The following is a 25,107-nucleotide window of genomic DNA, read 5'->3' as shown; positions in this document are numbered from 1 at the left end:
TTTAGAATACAAAACATAACTAAAAATGTAAATTTTTAACCCATCCCGGCCCTTGATTGCCCCACTACACGGGCTGAGGGCTTTTTGACATTGTTTTACTTTTTTTGTCATTTTCTGGGGCCATTTTTTGAAGGCAAATCCAAAAAAATGTAAGGATCATGTATGCATAATTTCAGAACTTTTTGACATCCTTTTTATTTTATTTTATTTTTTGAAGACAAAAAGTAAAGAAAATCATAAAAAATAGAATATTCATTAGAAAATGGTGTCATTTGTTCTATTAATTCCAAAAAATCATATATTAGTTTTAGAATCCAAAACATAAATAAAAATGTAAATTTTTCACCCATCCCGGCCCCTGGTAGCCCCACTACACAAGCCCCACTACACAAGCCAAGGGCTTTTTGACAGCGTTTTACTTATTTTTGTCATTTTCTGGGCCATTTTTTGTAAGCATTCCCAGAAAAATGTAAGGATCGTGTATGCAAAATTTTAGATCTTTTTGACATCATTTTTATTTTATTTTATTTTTTAAAGAGGAATAATAAAGAAAATAAAAAAAAAATAGAACATTCAACAAAAAAATGGTGTCGCTTGTTTCATTAATTCCTAAAAATCATTTATTAATCTTAGAATACAAAACATAAATAAAAATATAAATTTTTTACCAATCTCAGCCCCTAGGTGCCCCATTATGCGGGCAGGGGGCTTTTAGACAGTGTTTTACTTTTTTGTCATTTTTTGGGCCCATTTTTTGCAGGCATACCCAAAAAAATGTAGGGATCGTTTCTGCAAAATTTCATACCTTTTTGACATCATTTTGATTTTATTTATTTTTTAAAGATGAAAAATAAAGAAAATCGTAAAAAATAGAATATTCATCAGAAAATGGTGCCAATTGTTCCATTAATTCCAAACAAGTGTATATTAATTTTAGAATGCAAAACATACATAAAAATGTTAATTTTTAACCCATCCCAGCCCCTAATAGCCCAACTACGCGGGCTACGGGCTTTTTGACAGCGTTTTACTTCTTTTTGTCATTTGCTGGGGCCATTTTGTTCAAGCGTGCCTAGCAAATATAAGGATCATGTTTGTCAAATTTCAGATCTTTTTGATGTCATTTCTATTTTATTTATTTTTTAGGGACAAAAAATAACCAATATCATAAAAAATAGAATATTCATTAAAAAATATTGTCGCTTATCGCATTAATTCCTAAAAATCGTATATTAATTTTTTAATACAAAACATAAATAAAAATGTAACTTTTTGACCCATCCCGGCCCCTGGTTGCCCCACTACGCGGGCTGGGGGCTTTTTGACAATGTTTTACTTCTTTTTGCCATTTTCTGGGGCCTTATTTTGCAGGCGTACCCAAAAAAGTGTAGGCATCGTGTCTGGAAAATTTCAGATGTTTTTTTACCTCATTTTTATTTTATTTTATTTTTCAAAGATAAAAAATAAAGAAAATCATAAAAAATTGAATATTCATCAAAAAATGGTGCCGCTTATCGCATTAATTCCCAAATATCGTATATTCGTTTTGGAATACAAAACATAAGTAAAATGTAAATTTTTACCCATCTCGGCCCCTGGTTGCCCCACTACGTGGGATGGGGGCTTTTTGACAGTGTTTTACTTTTTTGTCATATTCTGGGGCCATTTTTTGTAGGCAAACACAAAAAAATGTAAGGATCGCGTCTGCAAAATTTAAGATCTTTTCGACATCATTTTTATTTTATTTTATTTTTCAAAGACGAAAAATAAAGAAAATCATAAAACTAGAATATTCATCAGAAAATGGTGTCATTTGTTCGATTAATAACTAAAAATCGTATATTAATTTTAGAATGCAAAACGTAAATCAAAATTTAAATTTTTGACCCATCCTGGCCCCTGGTAGCCCTACTACGCAGGCTGTAGGCTTTTTGACAACGTATTATTTCTTTTTGTCATTTTCTGGGGCCATTTTTTGCAAGCATCTCCAGAAAAATGTAAGGATCGTGTCTGCAAAATTTCAGATCTTTTTGTCATCATTTCTATTTTGCTTTATTTTTTAAGGACGAAGAATAAAGAAAATCATAAAAAATAGAATATTCCTCAAAAAATGGTGCCACTTGTTGCATTAATTCCTAAAAATTGTATATTAATTTTAGAATACAAAACATAAATATAAATATAAATTTTTGACAAATCCCGGCCCCTGGGCGCCCCACTACGCGTGCCAGAGGTTCTTGACAGCGTTTTACTTTTTTGTCATTTTATGGGCCCATTTTTTTCAAGCATGCCCAAAAAAAATGTAGGGATCGTTTATGCAAAATTTCATATCTTTTTGACATCATTTTTATTTTATTTTATTTTTTAAAGATAAAAAATAAAGAAAATCATAAAAATAGAATATTCATCAGAAAATGGTCCGGTTTGTTCCATTAATTCCAAAAAATTATACATTAATTTCAGAGTGCAAAACATAAATAAAAGTATAAATTTTTGACCCATCTTGACCCCTGGTTGCCACACTACACAGGTTGTGGGTTTTTTGACAACGTATTACTTCATTTTGTCATTTTCCTGGGCCATTTTTTGCAAGCATCTCCAAAAAAATTTAAGGATCGTGTCCGTAAAATTTCAGATCTTTTTGATATCATTTCTATTTTACTTTATCTTTTAAGGACGAAGAATAAAGAGAAACATAAAAAATAGAACATACATCAAAAAATGGTGCCGCTTGTCGCATTAATTCCTAAAAATCGTATATTAATTTTAGAATACAAAATATAGGTAAAAATGTAAATTTTTAAGCCATTCCGGCCCGTGGTTGCCCTACTATGCGGGCTGGGGGCTTTTTGACAGTGTTTTACTTTTTTTGTCATTTTCTGGGGCCATTTTTGCAGGCATACCGAAAAAAATGTAAAGATCATGTCTGTAAAATTTTAGATCTTTTTGACATCATTTTTATTTTATTTTATTTTGTAAAGATGAAAAATAAAGAAAATCATAAAAAATAGAATATTCATCAGAAAATGGATCCGTTTGTTCTATTAATTCCAACAAATTGTATATTAATTTTAGAATGCAAAACATAAATAAAAATGTAAATTTTTTACCCACCCCGGCCCCTGGTAGCCCTACTACGCGGGCTGTGGGCTTTTTGATAGCGTTTTACTTCTTTTTGTCATTTTCTGGGACCATTTTTTGTAAGCATGCCCAGAAAAATGTAAGGATCGTGTCTGCAAAATTTCAGATCTTTTTGACATCATTTCTATTTTATTTTATTTTTTAAGGATGAAAAATAAAGAAAATCATCAAAATAGAATATTCATCAAAAAATGGTGCCGCTTTTCGGATTAATTCCTAAAACTCGTATATTCATTTTAGAATACAGAACATAAATGAAAATGTAAATTTTTGACCTATCCCGGCCCCTGGTTGCCCCAATACATGGCCTGGGGGCTTTTTGATAGTGTTTCATTTTTTTTGACATTTTCTAGGGCTATTTTTTGCAGGCAAACCCAAAAAAATGTAGGGATTATGTTTACAAAATTTCAGATCTCTTTGACATTATTTTTATTTTATTTTATTTTTCAAAGACGAAAAATAGAGAAAATCATTAAAAATAGAATATTCATCAGAAAATAGTGCTATTTGTTCCATTAATTCAAAAAAATCGTATATTATCTTTAGAATGCAAAACATAAATAAAAATGTAAGTATTTTATCCATCCCGGCCCCTGGTAGCCCCACTACCCGCGCTGCGGGCTTTTTGATAACGTTTTAGTTCTTTTTGTCATTTTCTGGGGCCATTTTTTGCAAGCATGCCCAGAAAAATGTGAGGATCGTGTCTGTAAAATTTCAGATCTCTTTCACATCATTTTTGTTTTACTTTATTTTTTTAACGATGAAGAATAAAGAAAATCATAAAAAATAGAATATTCATCAAAAAATGGTGCCACTTATCGCATTAATTTCTAAAAGTCGTATCTTAATTTTAGAATAAAAAACATAAATCAAAAGGTAAATTTGTGACCCATCTCGGCCCCTGGGCACCCCACTATGCGGGCCGAGGGTTTTTGATAGCGTTTTACTTTTTTTGTCATTTTTTGCCGAAATGTTTTGCCAGCATCCCCTAAAAAATGTAAGGATCGTGTCTGCAAAATTTCATAATTTTTTGACATCGTTTTTATTTTATTTGATTTTTCAAATACGAAACTAAGGAAAATGATTAAAAAATAGAATATTCATCAAAAAAATAGTGCCGCTTGTTGCTTTAATTCCTAGAAATCGTATATTAACTTTAGAATGCAAAACATAAATAAAAATGTCAATTTTTGACCCATCCCGGCCCCTGGTTGCCCCAGTACGCTGGCTGCGGGCTTTTTGACAGTGTTTTACTTCTCTTTGTCGTTTCCTAGGGCCATTTTTTGCAAGCATGCCTAGAAAAATGTAAGGATCGTGTCTGCAAAATTTCAGATCTTTTTGACGTCATTTCTATTTTATTTTATTTTTTTAGGATGAAAAATAAAGAAAATCATAAAAAATTGAATATTCATCAAAAAATGGTGCCGCTTGCCGCATTAATTACTAAAAATTGTATATTAATTTTAGAATTCAAAACATAAATAAAAATTTAAATTTTTACCCGTCCCGACCCTTGGTTGCTGATTACGCCCAAACGTGTACAAAAACAAGCGGTCAATTGTAGTACAATTTGAACGGTCGATCCCACGAGGAGGTGTTAAATTGAACAAGAAATGACTAGCAAATAAAAAGCGTTAGGAAATTAAGCAATCAAACAAAGAAAGGGAATGAGTGTTTTTAATGATTTTTTGAACAATTTAAAATGGAGAAAATTCAATAATAAAAAGTGGTAAAGCTTTGAGAATCCTCCATATGCTTTGTTCACCTAATTGGATTTTGATTCATAAATTGACTCAATTGAAAGTTTCACATCCCAAACAATCAATCGGAAAATAATTATTTGAAGAACATATGAATTAAAAATGTATTCGAGTAAATAAAATTATAACGTTTAGAATTAGGAAAAATTATCTTATGAGAAATCTAAGAGCGACAATATACCGTTGGCAATATTGCAGTAAAAGACTACTCATAAAACAATATCTATCAATATATAATATAATGCAACAATCACATAAAAAGAGCTTGACTAGATTTATATGAAAGTTGACAATAAAATATATTGATAAGAAGAAGAATTATGATAAAAGAAAATTATTTACTCAAATGTATAAAACTTACAAACCATTGGAGAATCAAAAATCCAAATAAGTTCACTACACATATAGGATCATCTCTAGCCTCACCTAAATACTCTAGCCTAGCTTGCACATAATTCCCATAAAATTCTAAAAAGAAAGTATGAGAATAAGAACAAGAAAATAATAGAAAATGTGTGAGAATTTAGACTCCTAAAAAATCAACCCCCAATCACCTTGACAATGGCCCTATTTATAGAGTTTTGAGAATGCTAAAAACCTAAAAAACGGATCCTAATTTAGAAGTTACAAGGCTTAGTCGGGGGAGAAAAACCATCACAAACGTGGCTGAAGAGTGGGACACGTGTCGCAAGTTGATTCACACGCGGGAGAGACGTGGTGCACAGCTGGACCACGCGGAGGGAGACTGGACGCGCGCGGGAGAGAGAGATCATGCGCCCCAAGGCCGCTTGATGGCGGGGGGAAGGAGCACCCCACTGGGACGCGTGGCGTGGTGTGATTGGAGGGCTGCTGCACGCGGGACCCACGCGGAGAGGAAGGGAGATCCAGGTGACGCACGCGTGGAGGAGACTCGCCTGGGGAGAGGATCCGTGCACGCCAGGCGCGCGTTTGCTAGGGGACAGCTGGGTCCCACGGCTCTGCGGTGCGGCAGTGGTCGACACGTGGCGGCTGGGATGGGCTCGGCTCGGCTGGATGATGGGCAGATGGGCTTTGGGCTGAATTGGGCTTTTCTTGGGCTCAACTTTTGGGTTTTGCTTGGTAAACTAGCCCAAATCCAATTATTTTCTTCAAAAACCTGAAAAATAAAATAAATCCAATTAAAATTAAATCCTCTAAATTTAGGAATATTTGAAATTAAAATCACAAATTTGATAAAATAATTTGACAATTATGAACATTAAAAGTGCAAATTTGTGTACTTATCAGTTACCCCACTACGCGGCTGCGAGATTTTCTACAGCATTTTACTTCTTTTTGTCATTTTTAGGGCCATTTTTTGCAGGCATACCCAAAAAAGTGTAGGCATCATGTCTGCAAAATTTCAGCTCTTTTTTAGGTCATTTTTATTTTATTTTATGTTTCAAAGATGAAAAATAAAGAAAATTATAAAAAAATAGAATGTTCATCAAAAAATGGTGCCACTTGTTGCATTAAGTTCTAAAACTCGTATATTAAGTTCAAAAGGCAAAGCATAAATAAAGGTATACATTTTTTACCCATCATGGCCCCTGGGTGCCACACTACACAGATCAGGCACTTTTTGACAGCGTTTTACTTTTTTTGTCAGTTTTTGTGGCCATTTTTTGTAGGCTAGCCCAAAAAAATGTAAGGATCATATCTACAAAATTTCATAATTTTTTGACATCGTTTTTATTTTATTTTATTTTTTAAATACAAAAAATAAAGAAAATCATAAAAAATATAATATTCATCAAAAACTGGTGCCACTTGTGGCATTAATTCTTAAAAATCATATATTAATTTTTTTAATGCAAAACATAAATAAAAATTTAAAATTTTGACTCATCCCAACCCCTGGGCGCCCCATAACGTGAGCTGGGGGCTTTTAGACAGCGTTTTACTTTTTTATCATTTTTTCCTGCCATTTCTTGCTGGATGCCCAAATAAATGTAAGGATCGTGTCTCCAAAAGTTTAGAACATTTTGACATAAATTTTATTTTATTTCATTTTTCAGAGATAAAAATAAAGAAAATCATAAAAAATAGAAAATTCTTCCAAAAAAAAATGGTACTGTTTGTCGCATTAATTCCTAAAAATCGTATCTTAATTTTGGAATGAAAACTTTAAATAAAATTGAATTTTTTGACTCATTCTGGCCCCTGGACGCCCCACTACGTGGGCAGGGGGCTTTTTGAGATCGTTTTTGTTTTTTTGTCATTTTGTAAGGCCATTTCTTACAAGAATCTCCAGAAAAATGTAAGGATCATGTCTGCAAAATTTTAGATCTTTTTGCCATCATTTTTATTGTTTTTTATTTTTAAAAGTCAAAAAATAAAGAAAAACATAAAAAAATATACTATTCATCAAAAAATGGTGCCGCTTGTTGCATTAATTCCTAAAAATCGTATATTAATTTTAGAATACAAAACATAAATAAAAATGTATATTTTTTACCCATCTCGGTCCCTGGGCTCGCCACTACACGGGTCGGGGTTTTTTTACAGCGTTTTACTTGTTTTGTTATTTTTTAGGGCCATTTTTTTGCATGCATGCCCAGAAAAATATAAGGATCGTGTATCCAAAATTTCAGAACTTTTTGACATCATTTTTATTTTATTTTATTTTTCAAAGATGACAAATAAAGAAAATCATAAAAAAATATAATATACATCAAATAATGGTGTCGCTTGTTGTATTAATTTCTAAAAATTGTGTACTAAATTTAGAATGCAAAAGATAAATAAAAATGTAAATTTTTTACCCAACCCGACCCCAGGACACCCCACGACGCGCGCCGACGCCTTTTATACATCATTTTTGTTTTTTTGTCATTTTTCTATTCCATTTTTTGTAGGCATGCTTAGAAAAATATAAGGATCGTGTATGCAAAATATCAGAATTTTTTGACGTCGTTTTTATTTTATTTTATTTTCAAAAATGAAAAATAAAACAAATCATAAAAAATATAATATTCATCAAAAAATGGTGTCGTTGCTGCATTAATTCTGAAAAATCGTATATTAATTTTGAATGCAAAACATAAATAAAAATGTATATTTTTTACCCGTCTCGGCCCCTAGGTTCCCCACTACGTGGGTCGGGGGCTTTTTGACAGCATTTTACATTTTTTTATCATTTTTTGGGGCCATTTTTTGCATGCATACCCAGAAAAATGTAAGGAATGTGTATGGAATATTTTAGAACTTTTTGACATAAATTTTATTTTATTTTATTTTTTAATGACGAAAAATAAAGAAAATCATAAAAAATAGAATATTCATCAAAAAATGGTGTCCTTGTTGCATTAATTCCTAAAAATCGTATATTAATTTTAGAATACAAAATAAAAATAAAAATGTATACTTTTTACCCATCTCAGCCCTTGGCGCCCCACTACGCAGGACGGGATTTTTTGACAATGTTTTAGCTTTTTTTGTCATTTTTGGGGACATTTTTTCAATGCATGCCTAGAAAAATGTAAGGATCGTGTATGGAAAATTTCAGAAGTTTTTGACATAAATTTTATTTTATTTTATTTTTTAAAGATGAAAAATAAAGAAAATCATAAAAAATAGAATATTCATAAAATAATGGTGCTGCTAATTGCATTAATTCCTAAAAATTGTATATTAATTTTAGAATGTAAAACATAAATAAAAATGTAAATTTTTTACCCATCCCGACCCCTGGGCGCCCCACTAACTGCGTCGGGGCCATTTATACTGCAATTTTCTTTTTGTGTCCATTTTTGAGGCCATTTGTTGCAGGTAGGCCCAAAAAAAATGTAAGGTTCGTGTCTGCAAAATTTCATAATTTTTTCTCGTCATTTTTATTTGCTTTTATTTTTCAAAGATGAAAAATCATAAAAATAAAAATATAATATAATATTCATCAAAAAATGGTGTCGCTTGTTGCATTAATTTCTAAAAATTGTATATTAATTTTAGAATACAAAACATAAATAAAAATGTATATTTTTTACCCGTCTTGGCCCCTAGGTTCCCCCCTACGCGTGTCGAGGGCTTTTTCACAGGGTTTTATTTTTCTTTTTGTCATCTTTTGGGACCATTTTTTTCATGCATGCCCAGAAAAATGTAAAGATCATGTATGCAAAATTTCAAAACTTTTTGACATTATTTTTATTCTATTTTATTTTTCCAAGACAACAAGTAAAGAAAATCATCAAAAATAGAATATTCATCAAATAATGGTGCCGCTTGTTATATTAATTCTTAAAAATTATGTATCAATTTTAGAGTGCAAAAGATAAATAAAAATATTAATTTTTGACCCATCCCGACCTCTGGGCACCCTATCACGCGCTTCGGGGGCTCTTATAAAACGTTTTTCTTTTTTTTTTTAGGCCATTTTTTGCAAGCATGCCCAAAAAAATGTAAGGATCGTATATGCAAAATAGAGAAAATTAGAGAAAATTATATTTTATTGACGACATTTTTATTGCATTTTTTTAGGCCACTTCATAATTTTTTGACGTCGTTTTAATTTTATTTTATTTTTCAAAGAAGAAAAATAGAGAAAATTATAAAAAAAATATAATATTCATCAAAAAATGGTGCCGCTTGTTGTATTAATTTCTAAAAATCATATATTAATTTTAGAACACAAAACATACATAAAAATGTATATTTATTACCTATCTCGACCCATGGGCGCCCCACTACACGGGTCGGGGGCTTTTGGACAGCGTTTTACTTTTTTCGTCATTTTTTTGGGCCATTTTTTGCATGCATGCCCAGACAAATGTAAGGATCATCGTGTATGGAAAATTCCATAACTTTTTGGCATCATTATTTTTTTATTTTATTTTTCAAAGAGGAAATATCAGAAAATCATAAAAAAATATAATATTCATCAAATAATGGTTCCGTTTGTTGCATTAATTCCTAAACATTGTGTATTAATTTTAGAATGCAAAACATAAATAAAAATGCAAAATTTTTTACCCATCCCGACCCCTGGGCGCCTCACTACGCGCATCGGGGGCTTTTATACAACGTTTTTTTTTTCCATTTTTTTAGGCCATTTTTCCAGCCATGCCCAAAAAAAATGTAAGGTTCGTGTCTGCAAAATAATTTGTTCACGTCTTTTTTACTTTCTTTTATTTTTGAAAGATGAAAAATAAAGAAAATCATAAAAAATATAATATTTATCAAAAAATAGTGCCGTTTCTTATATTAATTATGAAAAATCATGTATTAATTTTGAATGTAAAACATAAATAAAATTGTAAATTTTTTACTCATCCCGGCCACTAGGCGCCCCACTATGCAGGCCGGGGGTTTTTTCATAGCATTTTACTTTTTTTGTCATCTTTTGGGACCATTTTTTGCATGCATGCCCAGAAATATGTAAAGATCGTGTATGAAAAATTTCAGAACTTTATGACATTATTTTTATTTTATTATATTTTTCAAAGACAAAAAATAAAGAAAATCATCAAAAAAGAATATTAATCAAATAATGGTGCCGATTATTACATTAATTCCAAAAAATTATGTATTAATTTTTTAATGCAAAAGATAAATAAAAATGTTAATTTATTTTATTTTTCAAAGATGAAAAATAGAGAAAATCATAAAAAAAAATATAATATTCATCAAAAAATGGTACCGCTTGTTGCATTAATTCCTAAAACTCATATATTAATTTTAGAATAAAAAACATATATAAAAATGTATATTTTTTACCCATTTCGGCCCATGGGCGCCCCACGACACGGACCGAGGGCTTTTTGACAGCGTCTTACTTTTTTGTCATTTTTTGCATGCATGCCCAGAAAAATATAAGAATCGTGTATGGAAAATTTCATAACTTTTTGACATCATTTTTATTTTATTTTATTTTTTAAAGATGAAAACTAAAGAAAATAATAAAAAAATATAATATTCATCAAATAATGGTTTCGCTTGCTGCATTAATTTCTAAAAATTGTGTATTAATTTTAGAATGTAAAACATAAATAAAAATACAAAATATTTGACCCATCCCGACCCCTACCGCCTCATTACACGCGTCGGGGGCTTTTATACAACACTTTTCTATTCCTGTCATTTTTTGCAGGCATGCCCAGAAAAAATGTAAAGATCGTGTCTGGAAAATTTCATAATTTTTTTATGTCGTTTTTATTTTATTTTATTTTTCAAAGATGAAAAATAAATAAAATCATAAAAATAGAATATTCATCAACTAATGGTGCCGCTTGTTGCATTAATTCCTAAAAATCGTGTATTAATTTTGAATGTAAAACATAAATAAAAATGTAAATTTCTTACCCATCTCAGCCCCTGGGTGCCCCACTACGCGGGTTGGGGGCTTTCATACAGCGCTATTCTTTCTTTTTTTTTTCATTTTTGAGGCCTTTTTTGGCAAGCATGCCCAGAAAAATGTAAGGATCTTGCCTCTAAAATTTCAAAATTTTTTTACCCCATTTTTATTTTATTTTATTTTACAAAGATGAAAGATAAAGAAAATTATAAACAAATAGAATATTCATCAAACAATGGTGCCGCTTATTTCATTAATTCGTAAAAATCGTATATTAATTTTACAATGGAAAACATAAATAAAATTATAAATTTTTTACCCATCCCGGCCCCTGGGTGCCCCACTACATGGGCCGGAGGCCTTTTTATAGCGTTGTACTTTTTTGTCATTTTTTGCTACCATTTTTCCCAACCATGCCGAAAAAAATGTAAGGATCGTGTCTGCAAAATTTCAAAACTTTTTGACATCAAGTTTATTTTATTCTATTTTTTAAAGACAAAAAATAAAGAAAATCATAAAAATAGAATATTCATCAAAAAATTGTGATGTTTATTGCATTAATTCCTAAAAATCATAAACTAATTTTAGAATGCAAAGCATAAATAAAAACGTAAATTTTTTACCCATCCCGGCCCTTAGGTGCCCCACTACGCAGGCCGAGTGCTTTTTTATAACGTTTTACTTTTTTTGTCATTTTTGGTTGCCATTTTTTGCAAGTATGCCCAAAAAAATGTAAGGATTGTGTCAGTAAAATTTTAGAACATTTTGACATCAATTTTATTTTATTTTATTTTTCAAAGATGAAAAATAAAGAAAATCATATAATGTAGAATATTCATCAAAAAATGATGTTGTTTATTACATAAATTCCCAAAAATTGTATATTAATTTTAGAATGCAAAATCTAAATAAATATGTAAGGATCGTGTATGCAAAACTTAAGAACTTTTTGACATCATTTTTATTTTATTTTATTTTTCAAAGATGAAAACTAAAGAAATTCATAAAAAAAAAATAGAATATTTATCAAATAATAGTGCCATTTATTGCATTAATTCTTAAAAATCATGCATTAATTTTAAAATGTAAAAGATAAATAAAAATGTAAATTTTTTAGCCATCCCCACCCCTGGGCGCCCCACTACGCGCGACGGGAGATTTTATACAATGATTTTCATTTTTTGTCCTTTTTGAGGCCATTTTTTGCAGGCATGCCTAGAAAAATGTAAGGATCCTGTCTGTAAAATTTCATAATCTTTTGACGTCGTTTCTATTTTATTTTATTTTTCAGATACCAAAAATGAAGAAAATCATAAAAAAATAGAATATTCATCAAAAAATAGTGGCACTTATTGCATTAATTCCTAAAAATTGAATATTAATTTTAGAATGCAAAACATATATAAAAATGTAAATTTTTGACCCATCCCGTCCCTCGGAGCCCCACTACGCGTGTCAGGGGTTTTTATACAGTGTTTTGGTTTTGTCATTTTTTGACACCATTTTTTGCAGACATGCCTAGAAAAACGTAAGGATCACGTCTGTAAAATTTCATAATTTTTGACGTAGCTTTTATTTTATTTTATTTTTAAAAAATGAGAAATAATGAAAATCATACAAAAAAAATAGAATATTCATCAAAACATGGTGCCGCTTGGTACATTAATCTCTAAAAATCATATATTAATTTTAGAATGCAAAATATAAATAAAAGTATAAATGTTTCACCCATACCGGCCCCTCGGCGCCCCACTACGCGTGTTGGGAGTGTTTTACTTTTTTTTGTCCCTTTTTGTGGTCATTTTTTACAGGCAAGCCTAGAAAAATATAAGGATCGTGTCTGTAAAATTTTATAATTTTTTGACGTCGTTTTTGTTTTATTTTATTTTTCAAATATAAAAAAGATACAGAATCATAAAAAATAGAATATTCATCAAAAAATGGTGCCGCTTGTTGCATTAATTCCAAAAAATCGTATATTAATTTTAGAATGCAAAATATAAATAATAATGTAAATTTTTTATCCATCCTGGCCCCAGTGTGCCCCACTTTACGAGCCGGGGGCTTTTTGATAGCATTTACTTTTTTGTCATTTTTTACAGGCATGCCTAGAAAAATGTAAGGATCGGGTCTGCAAAATTTTAGAACATTTTGACATCAATTTTATTTTATTTTATTTTTCAAATACTAAAAATAAAGAAAATCATAAAAAATATATTATTCATCAAAAAGTGGTGCCGCTTGGCATTAATTCCTAAAAATCGTATATTAATTTTAGAATACAAAACATAAATAAAAATGTATATTTTTTAGTCCTCTCGGCCCCTGGGTTCCCCACTACCTCAGCCGGGGGTTTTTTGACAGTGTTTTACTTTTTTTAGTCCTTTTCTTGTGCCATTTTTTACAGGAATGCTCAGAAAAATGCCCAGAAAAATGTGAGGATCGTGTATGCAAAATTTTGGAACTTTTTGACATCATTTTTATTTTATTTTAAATTTTAAAGATGAAAAATAAAGAAAAAAATAAAAAATAAAATATTCATCAAAAAATGGTGCCGCTTGTTGCATTAATTTTGAAAAATCATATATTAATTTTTGAATCTAAAACATACATAAACATGTAAATGTTTTACCCATTCCGGCCCCTGGGCACCCCACTACGCGGGTCGGGGGTTTTTTGACAGCATTTTACTTTTTTGTCATTTGTTTGGGCCCTTTTTTGCATGCATGCCCAGAAAAAATGTAAGGATCGTGTATGCAAAATTTCAGAACTTTTTCACATTATTTTCGTTTTATTTTTTTTCAAAGATGAAAAATAAGGAAAATCACTAAAAATAGAATATTCCTCAAATAATGGTGTCGTTAGTCACATTAATTCCTAAAAATCGTGTATTAAATTTAAAATGTAAAAGATAAAGCAAAAAGTAAATTTTTGACTCATCCCGACCCCTAGGCGCCCCACTACGCTCGTCGGGGGCTTTTATACGGCGTTTTTCTTTTTTTGTCATTTTTTGAGGCCATTTTTTTCAGGCACGCCCAGAGAAATGTAAGGATCGTGTGTGCAAAATTTCATAATTTTTAATTTATTTTAACTTTCAAAGACGAAAAATAAAGAAAATCATAAAAAAAATATAATATTCATCCAAAAATAGTGCCACTTGTTGCATTAATTCCTAAAAATCATATATTAATTTAAGAATACAAAGCACAAATAAAAATTTATATTTTTTACTCATCTCGGCCCCTAGGCATCCCACTATGCCGGTCGGGGGCTTTTTGATAGCGTTTTATTTTTTTTTATCATTTTCTTAGGCCATTTTTTACAAAGGCCATTTTTTGCAGGAATGCCCAGAAAAATGTGAGGATCGTGTCTGCAAAATTTTAGATCTTTTTGACATCATTTTTATTTTATTTTATTTTTTAAAGACAAAACATAAAGAAAATCATAAAAAATAAAATATTCATCAAAAAATGTTGTAACTTATTGCATTAATTTTGAAAAATTGTATATTAATTTTTTAATGTAAAACATAAATAAAAATATAAATTTTTGACCCATCACGGCCCGTGTACGCCCCACAACGCGGGCCGGGGGCTTTTTTACAGCGTTTTACTTTTTTTTGTCATTTTTTGGGCCCTTTTTTGCATGCATGCCTAGAAAAATATAAGGATCGTGTATGCAAAATTTCAGAACTTTTTGACATTATTTTTATTTTATTTTATTTTTCAAAGACGAAAAATAAAGAAAATCATGAAAAATAGAATATTCATCGAATAATGGTGCCGCTTGTTGCATTAATTCTTAAAAATCACGTATTAATTTTAGAATGTAAAAGATAAATAAAAATGTAAATTTTTTACCCATCCCGACCCCTGGGTGCCCCACTACGCGCGTCAGGGGCCTTCATGCAACGTTTTTCTTTTTTTGTCATTTTTTTAGGCATTTTTTTGCAAACATACCCAGAAAAATGTAAGGATCGTGTATGCAAAACTTCTGACCTTTTTGACATCATTTTTATTTTATTTTATTTTTCAAAGACGAAAAATAGAGAAAATTATAAAAAAAATATAATATTCAACAAAAAATGGTGCTGCTTGTTGCATTAATTCTTAAAAATCGTGTATTAATTTAAGAATGTAAAACATAAATAAAAATGTGAATTTTTTACCACTCCAGGCTTCTAGGCGCCGTAGTGCGCGCGCTGGGGGCTTTTTAACATTATTTTTCTTTCTTCATTTTTTAGGCCATTTTATTCAGGCATACTCAGAAAAATGTAAAGATCGTGTTTAGAAAATTTGAGAATTATTTGACATTGTTTTTATTTTATTTTATTTTTTAAAGATGAAAAACAGAAAAAATCATAAAAATAAAATATTCATCAAAAAGTGGTGCCCCTTATTGCATTATTTCCTTAAAATCATTTATTAATTTGAGAATACAAAATATAAATAAAAATGTGAATTTTTTACACTTCTTGGCCTCTGGGCACCCCACTACTCGCGCCGAGGGCTTTTTGAAATCGTTTTTCTTTTTTCATTTTTTGAGGCTATTTTTTTGCAAGCATGCTCACAAATATGTAAGGATCATGTCTACAAAATTTCTAAATTTTTTGACATCGTTTTTATTTTATTTTATTTTCAAAGAAAAAAATAGAAAAAATTATAAAAAATAGAATATTCATCAAAAAAAAGTGTCGTTTGTTGCATTAATTCCTAAAAATCATGTAATAATTTTAGAATACAAAAAATAAATAAAAATGTGAATTCTTGACCCCTCCTCCCTCTGGGCGCCTCCCTACGCTCGCATTGGCCTTTTTAACATCGTTTTTCTTTTTTCTTTTTTTCCAGGCATGCTCAAAAAAATGTAAGGATCGCGTCTGCAAAATTTAAGAATTTTTTAACATCGTTCTTATTTTATTTTATTTTTCAAATACGAAAAATAAAAAAATTTATAAAAAAATAGAATATTGGTCAAAAAATGTCGCTGCTTGTTACATTAATTCCTAAAAATCATGTATTAATTTAGGAATACAAAACATAAATAAAAATGTGAATTTTTTACCCTTCCTGTCCTCTAGGCGCCCCACTATGCGCGCTGGGGGCTTTTTGGAATCGTTTTTCTTTTTTCATTTTTTGAGGCCATTTTTTGCAGGTATGCTAAGAAAATAAGGATTGTGTCTGTAAAATTTTAGAATATTTTGACATAATTTTTATTTTATTTTATTTTTTAAAGACAAAAAATAAAGAAAGTCATAAAAATAGAATATTCATCAAAAAATGGTGCTGCTTATTGCATTAATTCTTAAAAATCATGTATTTGTTTAAGAATGCAAAACATAAATAAAAATATGAATTTTTCACCCCTCCCGGTCTCTGGGCACCCCACTGCGCGAGCCGGTGGTTTTTTGACATCGTTTTTCTTTTATCATTTTTTGAGGACATTTGTTTTAAGCATGCTTAGAAAATAAGGATTGTGTCTACAAAATTTCATAATTCTTGACATCATTTTTATTTTATTTTATTGTTGAAAGACAAAAATAGAGAAAATCATAAAAAATAGAATATTCATTAAAAAATTGTGCCGCTTGTTGCATTAATTCCTAAAAATCATGTATTAATTTTACAATACAAAACACAAAAAAAAAAAAAAAAAATTTTGACCCCTGCCGGTCTTTGGGCGCCCCACTGCGCGCACCAAGGCCTTTTTAACATCGTTTTTCTTTTTTCATTTTTTGAAGCATTTTTGTTTTTACATGCATGCTCAAAAAATGTAGTAGAAAGAGAGAGATAGAGAGGGATCTAATCTCTTATTTGGTTGGAAGGAGAGGAGAAGGGAGAGTAGAGGTGGAGGGATATCCCCCATGGTTCACCTAATTAAATGGAAGGATCTAAACAATCCATCTATTTAATGCTTTAAAAGATTGTTTTAGTACTAGCATCACTTTTTCTGTCACTCTCTTTGACACTCTCTACATTAACGGTTGTCACTCTCTTTGACGCTCTCTACATTAACAGTTTGACATGTGGACTTTATAATCTCATTTTCTGTTTAAATAATTATATTTCATGTTAATAAAGTCTACGTGTCAAATAGTGAATGCAGATAGTAGTAAAGAAAATGACAAAAAGAGTGATGCTAGCATTTTTCACCAAATAATATGAAAGATTACTACAATCCTCTTTATCTTTCTCGCTCTTCGTCTCTCTAACGAAACGGAGCCTAATATGCATGCAACCACCATTCTTTGTTTTTCCAAGTGTGTGTGTGTGTGTGTATATATATCAAAAAATAGTATCATATGGTGTTTTAGGATAGACTTATTTATTTTCAAAGCCAATTCACCTCACATATCAAACTGAAAGTCTTTTTTTTTTCCTGAAAAAAAAGTCTTTTTTCGTTTATATATATATATATATATTAATTTTGTTTTTGGAGGAGGTTGATTCCAACTTCAAGATTATACCTTAGCATTAAAGTGGACACAGAGTTTCAGCTTAGTTAAACCGCAACAAAAGTCAAATAACTTTGTAATTGATTTCATCGTTTGGACAAGTATTAATAGTGGGGAGATGATTAATTCTTGACATTACAAAAGATAAAAATGGTTCAGTATTTCAAGTATAGCTATGATTCAGAAACCCCAAACTTCTTGTTTAATTTAAAAGGAAAAACTAACACCACTGCTATGTCATGTTGCTTGTCCCTTTTTCTTTTTACATCCAAAATGGAAAATAATTTGACGCCCCGAGAGTTTAAGCACATAAGACAGCTATATACAAGAAAATATAGTAATAACAAAAGAAACAAGAAAAGGCAAAAGCTTGAAGATTGAAAGATGCATCGGTCCATAATGGTTCATCATTAAGCTACTTCCAGAATTGAGAGTTTCTTCCTTTTTGCTTGAAATCTCGAGTCAATGATCATCTACTTTTAACAGAAACCAGACTCTTCTCATAGAAACAAGCCCAATGCCGCAATCGATCTACATCATGAATGACGACATGTCTACGCTTTTGCGTGTGAAGATTGTAGGAGACCAGCTGTTTATCTCTATCTTGCATGAGAAATTCATTGTTCTTGATGACTGATAATGTACTCACAAAATCTACTATGGGTCCGATAGAAAACTGTTTGGTCCAAGAAGAAGCACCTTTATCACCACTTGAGTTATCAACCATCACAAATATCTCAACGAATAGTGGATACTTATCACAATTATAATCTCTAAAGCACACAATTAAAGCAACATAGTCATCCCAGACCGACAGCCCCGCCCAATCTACCTCAAACTTAATATCACTTAGATCTGGGAATTGTGTGACATAAAATTCCTCGTCGGACATGTCAAAACAAAGGTTCATGTCATGACCCTCAAAATCCCGCACTACCCAATAACAAACTCCCATCCGATATACCGCAGCTTCATACACAAATTCTGCTATGTCCATGTCTCGAGGCAAGATAAACTCTCTCCAAGATTCCGTACCCAGTGTGTGTACCTCAACTTTCACAGTTACACAATTCCAAATTGCAACAACCTTGTATTGCTTAGCTCTGGAATCATATCCAAATCCCATTGCTGAAGGAAGAAATTCTCCAACATTTCGGGCATAATTTGTTAATGGAAGAAGCCTGCATTCCCGCAATACCGGATTGCAAACCATTATGGTACGAGCATCTTGAACTAAGCAAATGATCCCATCAGAATGATAACGAATACGCCACCTACCCAACCTATTATGGCCTCCATCCCGAGGTGGTGGTAAATTGAGTTCTTCAATAACAGAGAGAATACGATCATCGTCGTGATCACCATTCAATACTGTGACCAATGAGAATATGTCTCCTTGGCAATCTACCCCATTATGGTCCAGATGGGGGCAAAAGTGAGTGAAAATTAAGGATGAAGAGAACCTCATCTTCGTATGGCGGAGATGTTTTGCTACAAATGATGGATCATCGATGAGACCAGAGATAACACCGTACCATGACTTGCTTACGCGCTTAAATCGTATTAGCTCGTCGGCAGGCACCCATGACATGATCTCCTCCACCACCTCTGTTGGAAGATGGTGGAAGCTCGACATTTCCGCTTCCAAATCAAATCTAATTTAAACACACGACATAAATTAGGAGAACTTGTTTGTTTCTCGGGAAACCAAAAACATGATTCTGAAAACTCAGCTGAAATAAACTTCACTATCCATAATTATCCAAAATGTTGGCAAGACAAGAGGAGTGAAATCAGAAAAACCAAACTTCCACATTCTGAATTACTTTAGCAATTCCTTCCCATTTCACCAATTTTCTATATAATTGAAACTGAAACTAGATCTAAGCCTAACTCTGAATGCACCAAAACTTCCATTTTCATAGAAATTTCATCTGTTTTCTCCTTAGCTGAAACTGTAACTAGGTCAAACCCTACTTTTAAATTTGGCAACACTTCCATTTTCATAGAAATTTCATCTACCTTCTCTTTAGCCGAAAATGTAACTATGTCTAACCCTAACCCAAAATATACTAAAATTGCATTTCATAGAAATCATCAAAACATGATCATAGAGAGAAATTACAGAGGTAGAAGTAAGAAGCTGACCCTAAATCCGCAGAAAATTTCCGGTTAGCTATTACATTTGCGAATTTAGGATTGCTGAAACGACGCTTTGATCGCTGTTCTGGTTAAGCTTGTTTTGTTCCAAGTTTTCACTGGATTTTAGAATTGGGCCGTTTGGCTTGTTCATGGGTTGGACCTCCAGAAACTTAGGCTTGTTCATTTACACAAAAACTCTAAACTCAAAAAAAAGAATTAAACTCGTATTATAATTTTATTTAAGTTTACGTTCTTTTATAAAATTTGAGTTTGAATTTAAATTAAAGCTTAAATTTGATATTAAAATATGAATTCAAATTTTCTCTTCAATTTAAGTTTTTAAACTCAAACTCAAGTTAATGAATAATATTTTTTCTATTCTTAAACACGTTAGAACTTTTTCGTTTTAATTCTGATTGAAATGATTTTTTTCTATGCGTTCAAAACAAAGAGAATAATAAAACCTCACACATATACCCTATTAAAATTTTTTATTACCATTGAGCTTTTATTAAAATACTATCCAAATACAAATTCAAGTTTTGACCCACTTAAATACAAACTCATATAGATTCTCAATTCAAACCATAACTCAAAATGTGCACATCTAAACACAAACTCAAGAGTCCCAACTGAAACCATACTCGAATACATCTTAACTCAAATCAAGACCTAAACTCAAATCACCCTAACTCAAAAAATGTAAATGAACAAGTTAAGCTTTTCTTTTTTCTTGACAAATATTTACTCTTCGTTTATAATCTTTTTAGCCAAATAATTACACCAACAAAAAGATATTTACGAAGAATAAAGGATAAATGTTCAGACTCGTGCACTTTTAAAAAAAAATTCTCCATTTTTTCTTTATTTTTTCTTTTTCTTTCCTTAAAATCTAGAATCCAACCGTGTTCTTTTTATTTTTTTTTCATAATAAAAGAACATCACGGTGAATTTACCAACATGGATTCTTTTTAAGTGAACTCCAAATATTTAAACTCTGACTATATCTTACCACTAAAATGGGTGTGAAATGGTAGGCTAAAATATGCAACAGTATGAAGATTAGCAGTGAATCAGAGGAATGTCACTTTAGAGCAGTAAGGGAGACAGAAATTTCTGTGTCAGTGAGACTAATAATTAAAACCAAAATTTAATGAAGCTATATGATTATTTTAAGAAATAAAAAACTTGAGTGGGGACTTGGACATAGTAGCTCCATTGGTACTTTAGAGTTTGTTGTCTAGATATGATGAATGAATACAACAGATGATATATATATAGGCTTCGGCTATTGTCCGTCCGATGAATGCCCACAGGTGGCACACGCGTGAATGAAGTTGCTGTAGTAATGTGTCAGATGGTTTGGACTCGGAGGCATCTGTGAAATGCAGTATCGGCCAGTGGATGCCAGTTTTGAGTTACCGTCTATAACCGTTGTGTTTTAATTGTTACAATGGCATTAACTGTAAATATATAAGTAGCATGGTATTGATGCACTCAATTTATGATGCTTTTAAGATTTTTTTGAATTGGCAATTGTTTTGTAGTTGTGTAGGAACCACAAAGTAATTAAATGGGTGGAATTGCAAGGTAACAACGTGGGATGTACGTAGTAACAAGCTGGATTTTTTTCACTGTTTGAACAGACCGAGATCCTCTATACCAAGGATGATATTCTAATTCATGTCCACCTAATAATACAGGGCCACATCATTAGTGAAGGCAATTATCTGGTAGGGGGCTGAAATTGTAAAGTCCCTTAGATTAAAAATCTATAGCCCAAATTGATTAGTCCCATAAAAACCAAGAAAAAAAAATATTTATAGAAAATATTTATATTTATATTTATATTCTAAACAAGTGAGAACTATACGGTAAAAAATAAGAGATAAATAAATCCATTTGTAGGATAGAAAATTCTAAAAAATAATTAATGTCAAGTATCATAGAAAAGACTATTCAAGAGATGACAAAGTAGAAGAAAATTATAGAGCTGCACAACTTAAAGATGCATCAAATAACTACCAGTATTCTCAATGACATGCAAAGTTTTGCTTTCTTCTCTTTGCCTTTTATTTCGCTTGAAAATTTCAACAACTTTATCTGTCTCTAACAGAAACCAAACTCTTAACATAGAGAAAAGGCAAGACAAAATGAGCACGCCTTATTATTTCACCACCATGAGCGGTGACATCTCTAAGCTTTTGAGTTCCAAGGTTGTAGGAGACCAGCCTTCCATCTTTACCTACCATGAGAAGCTCATCAGTACTGCTCCATAATGATAATAGGAACGCGATGCCTCGTAATGGTCCGACGTTTAGGCGCTTTTATCAAGAACAAGATCCTTGATCCTCCAGTACAAATACTTCAACTTCTTTAAGGTTATGATCATCTCTAGAAGAACAAAAAAATAGGGTAAGAGAGTCGTTCCACACTTCAAGCCCTACCCAGTAGAGCTGTACTCTTTCCAATAATGTGACATTATTTGGAAATGGTATGGTATAAAATTCCTCATCACACATATCGAAGCAAAGGATCTTTCTGTTTCTTGTGTCATCATTAATTGCGACCCAATAACAAACTCCTCTCCGGTGTAGTGCAAAAAATCGACACTTGAAATGAATTCTCTCTTCGGAAATGTCAATCTCTCTCCAAGAATCACTACCTAGTGTGTATACCTCAGCTCTTTCGGTGGTGTTATCGTGATCATAGAAAACCCTAATAGTCTTGTAAACATTAGCTCTATGATCATATCCAAATCCGACTCCGAAAGGACTAGCCAGCTCGACGAAACTATCAATGGGGTCATACTTTGATGCCGGAAGAATTTTGAATTCATGTAATATTGGATTGCACAACACTAAGGTTTGTTTGTCTTTGACAAGAAGAATGATGCCATCACATTGACGAATGTCCAAAATACCCTGCCACATGTAGCCAGTTTCATTCTGAATAAGTGGTAACTTGAGAAATTCAAGGGCGACACGAATATTATCAATTTCACTATCATTGACCATAGTGATCAATAAGAGTTTGCAGCTTTCGTCGCAGTCTATCCAGCGGTGGTCCAGGTGCGGGCACTCATCACTAAAGATTAAGGATGCATGACAGTTGTTTTTCGCGTAGTCGAGGTGTTTAGAAACAAATATTTGATCATTGATCAAAGCACTTATAAGTGCGTGCCAATATTTGTTGACGCACTTGAATCGGAGTACAGAAATTGCAGGCACCCGCGACATGATTTCCTCTACCACCTCCTTTGGCAGATCATAGAAGCTCGCCATTTACTCTGCTTCAAAACATATTGTATGATCAACTTCTTTGTTCAGCCGCAGCGAAAATTATTGAGAATTCAGCTACAATAAAAATTCAAGAATCAAATATTGCGAAGATCTCAAGAGGTGATGAAATCAAAGACTTATTTCAAATGCCACCAAAAACAAACGAAAAAACCAAACTTGACATTCAACATCACTGTTGCACTTCCTTACCCTTATGGAAATTGACATTCAAACTTGACATTCAAATTATGGAAATTGCAATAAATTCCTATTAGCTTACATCTAACCTAATGTAAATATTCTAACCATTTTATATCGGTATTTCCATGCAATGCATGCTATTAAAATAATACCACCCGAACCAGAAACCAAAAAACTAAAAACTAATCATTTGTATTTTTTGAGTTAGGGTGACTTGAATTCAGATTTTGATTTGAGTTAAGGTGGTATTATTTGAGTTGGGACTCTAATTTGAGTTTGTGTTTGGATGTGCACATTTTGAGTTATAGTTTAAATTGAGAATCTATTTGAGTTTGTGTTTGGGTGAGTCAAAACTTGAATTTGTATTTAGATAGCATTTTAATAAAAACTCAATGGTGATGAAAAATTTTAATAGGGTGTATAGTGGGGTTTTATTCGTCTCTTCGTTGTGAACGCATAGAAAAAAAATCATCTCAATCGGAATTAAAACGAAAAAGTTACGGCGTTTTTAAGAATAGAAAAAAATTTGTTCATTAACTTGACTTTGAGTTTAGGAACTTGAGTTGAAGGGAGAACTTGAACTCAGATTTTAGTCACAAATTAAAGTTAAAACTCAAGTTTAAATTCAAATTTTATAAAAGAACATGAACTTAAATAAAGTTGTAATTTGAGTTTAAATTTTTTTTTAGTTTGGGTGCAAATGAATAAACCCAACTTTTACTGGGATACGAAAAGTTATTTAGACTAGTAAGACTTGATCTCAGATTTATGAAACTCTTCATTGTGATATACTCCTCATGTGATACAAGGATCAGAAAAACACAAAACTAAAAGTAGAGAGGTAGAGATAGACGCTTACCTAAGGTAGGATCGCGATAGAATAGAGATAGAATTTAGAGAAGAATTACAATCAAGAAGAAAAAAGATGATTCAAAAAAGAAGTATAAAACAACAAGAACTTAAGAGAAAGAACTAGAACTCAATATTCATTCATCAATCATCAAATCTCAATAAGAATTACAATGATTAAGGTATTTATAGAATCTAAAACAAATAAGAGATTTAGATATTTTAAAAAATAAATATAAATCGAAATTAAATACTAAGAATTGATATATCCCTATAGATAATTCCTAAATTCAAATTCCTAATACTTTGTTCTGCATGATCACCTTAACTTATTTATAAAAATAAAAATAAAAAATAAAAAAAATGAATGAACCTCTTACGCTACTTTTTTTTTCTTTCGTAGAACTTGAGACTTGAGAAGTGTGCAAACTGGCCAGTGGTCATGCATTAGGACTAGGGTTTACTTATTACCGATTTAATGATTACTGATGAAGAATTCTTGTAACCCTTGCCGAAAAAGTGGTCTACTTCCTTTCTTCACTGGTCCGTATAAGACATCAATCTCCATGTTATTGTTTACTTAATGGGCTGGGCCTCTCAACTTTCTCTTGATGAAGAAAGAGAATTTCTGAACACAACACAAGGGCGCATTGACTCTTGTTTTTAACCTACTCTTAATTAATATCTTTTTAATTAATATAATTAATTGACTAAAAGAATATTTATAACCTAGTTTGAGAGAAAGAGGTATATCCTAATTTAGAAAACGAAATAGGAAATTGTATAAAATATTTGTACATTTAAAATTTATATTAATAAATACCTAATTTATCAATATATAAAAATTAATAGGTCTCATTATGTTTTGAATTTTTCAGTTTTCAATTTTACCCTTTTTCTTTTCATTTTTCTTTTTTTTTCTTTTTTTTTTCTCTCTCTCTAGATCCCCTTTTCTCTCTTACATGGTAATCAACA

The 25,107-nt window shown here is 31.4% G+C and overlaps 2 protein-coding genes across 2 annotated transcripts; both read right to left on the bottom strand.

Moving 5' to 3' along the window:
* Positions 1 to 17,818: 17,818 nt before the first annotated feature.
* Positions 17,819 to 19,295, bottom strand: LOC21387453 (F-box/kelch-repeat protein At3g23880). The gene has a single exon (XM_010099910.2). It carries the CDS (start codon positions 19,293 to 19,295, stop codon positions 18,129 to 18,131), a length of 1,167 nt encoding a protein of 388 aa, XP_010098212.1. The 3' UTR covers positions 17,819 to 18,128.
* A 2,605-nt stretch (positions 19,296 to 21,900) lies between these two features.
* On the bottom strand, positions 21,901 to 23,085 carry LOC21387452 (putative F-box/LRR-repeat/kelch-repeat protein At1g11620). Its single transcript, XM_010099909.1, has 2 exons — positions 22,480 to 23,085; positions 21,901 to 22,125 (listed from the first exon to the last, which is right to left on the bottom strand). The coding sequence occupies exons 1-2, from the start codon at positions 23,083 to 23,085 to the stop codon at positions 21,901 to 21,903; spliced, it is 831 nt and encodes a 276-aa protein (XP_010098211.1).
* Positions 23,086 to 25,107: the final 2,022 nt, after the last annotated feature.

This window comes from Morus notabilis, unplaced genomic scaffold, assembly GCF_000414095.1.
Source record: "Morus notabilis unplaced genomic scaffold, ASM41409v2 Scaffold492, whole genome shotgun sequence".
Lineage (NCBI taxonomy): Eukaryota > Viridiplantae > Streptophyta > Magnoliopsida > Rosales > Moraceae > Morus > Morus notabilis.
This window is presented reverse-complemented; position numbering and strand designations above follow the sequence as displayed.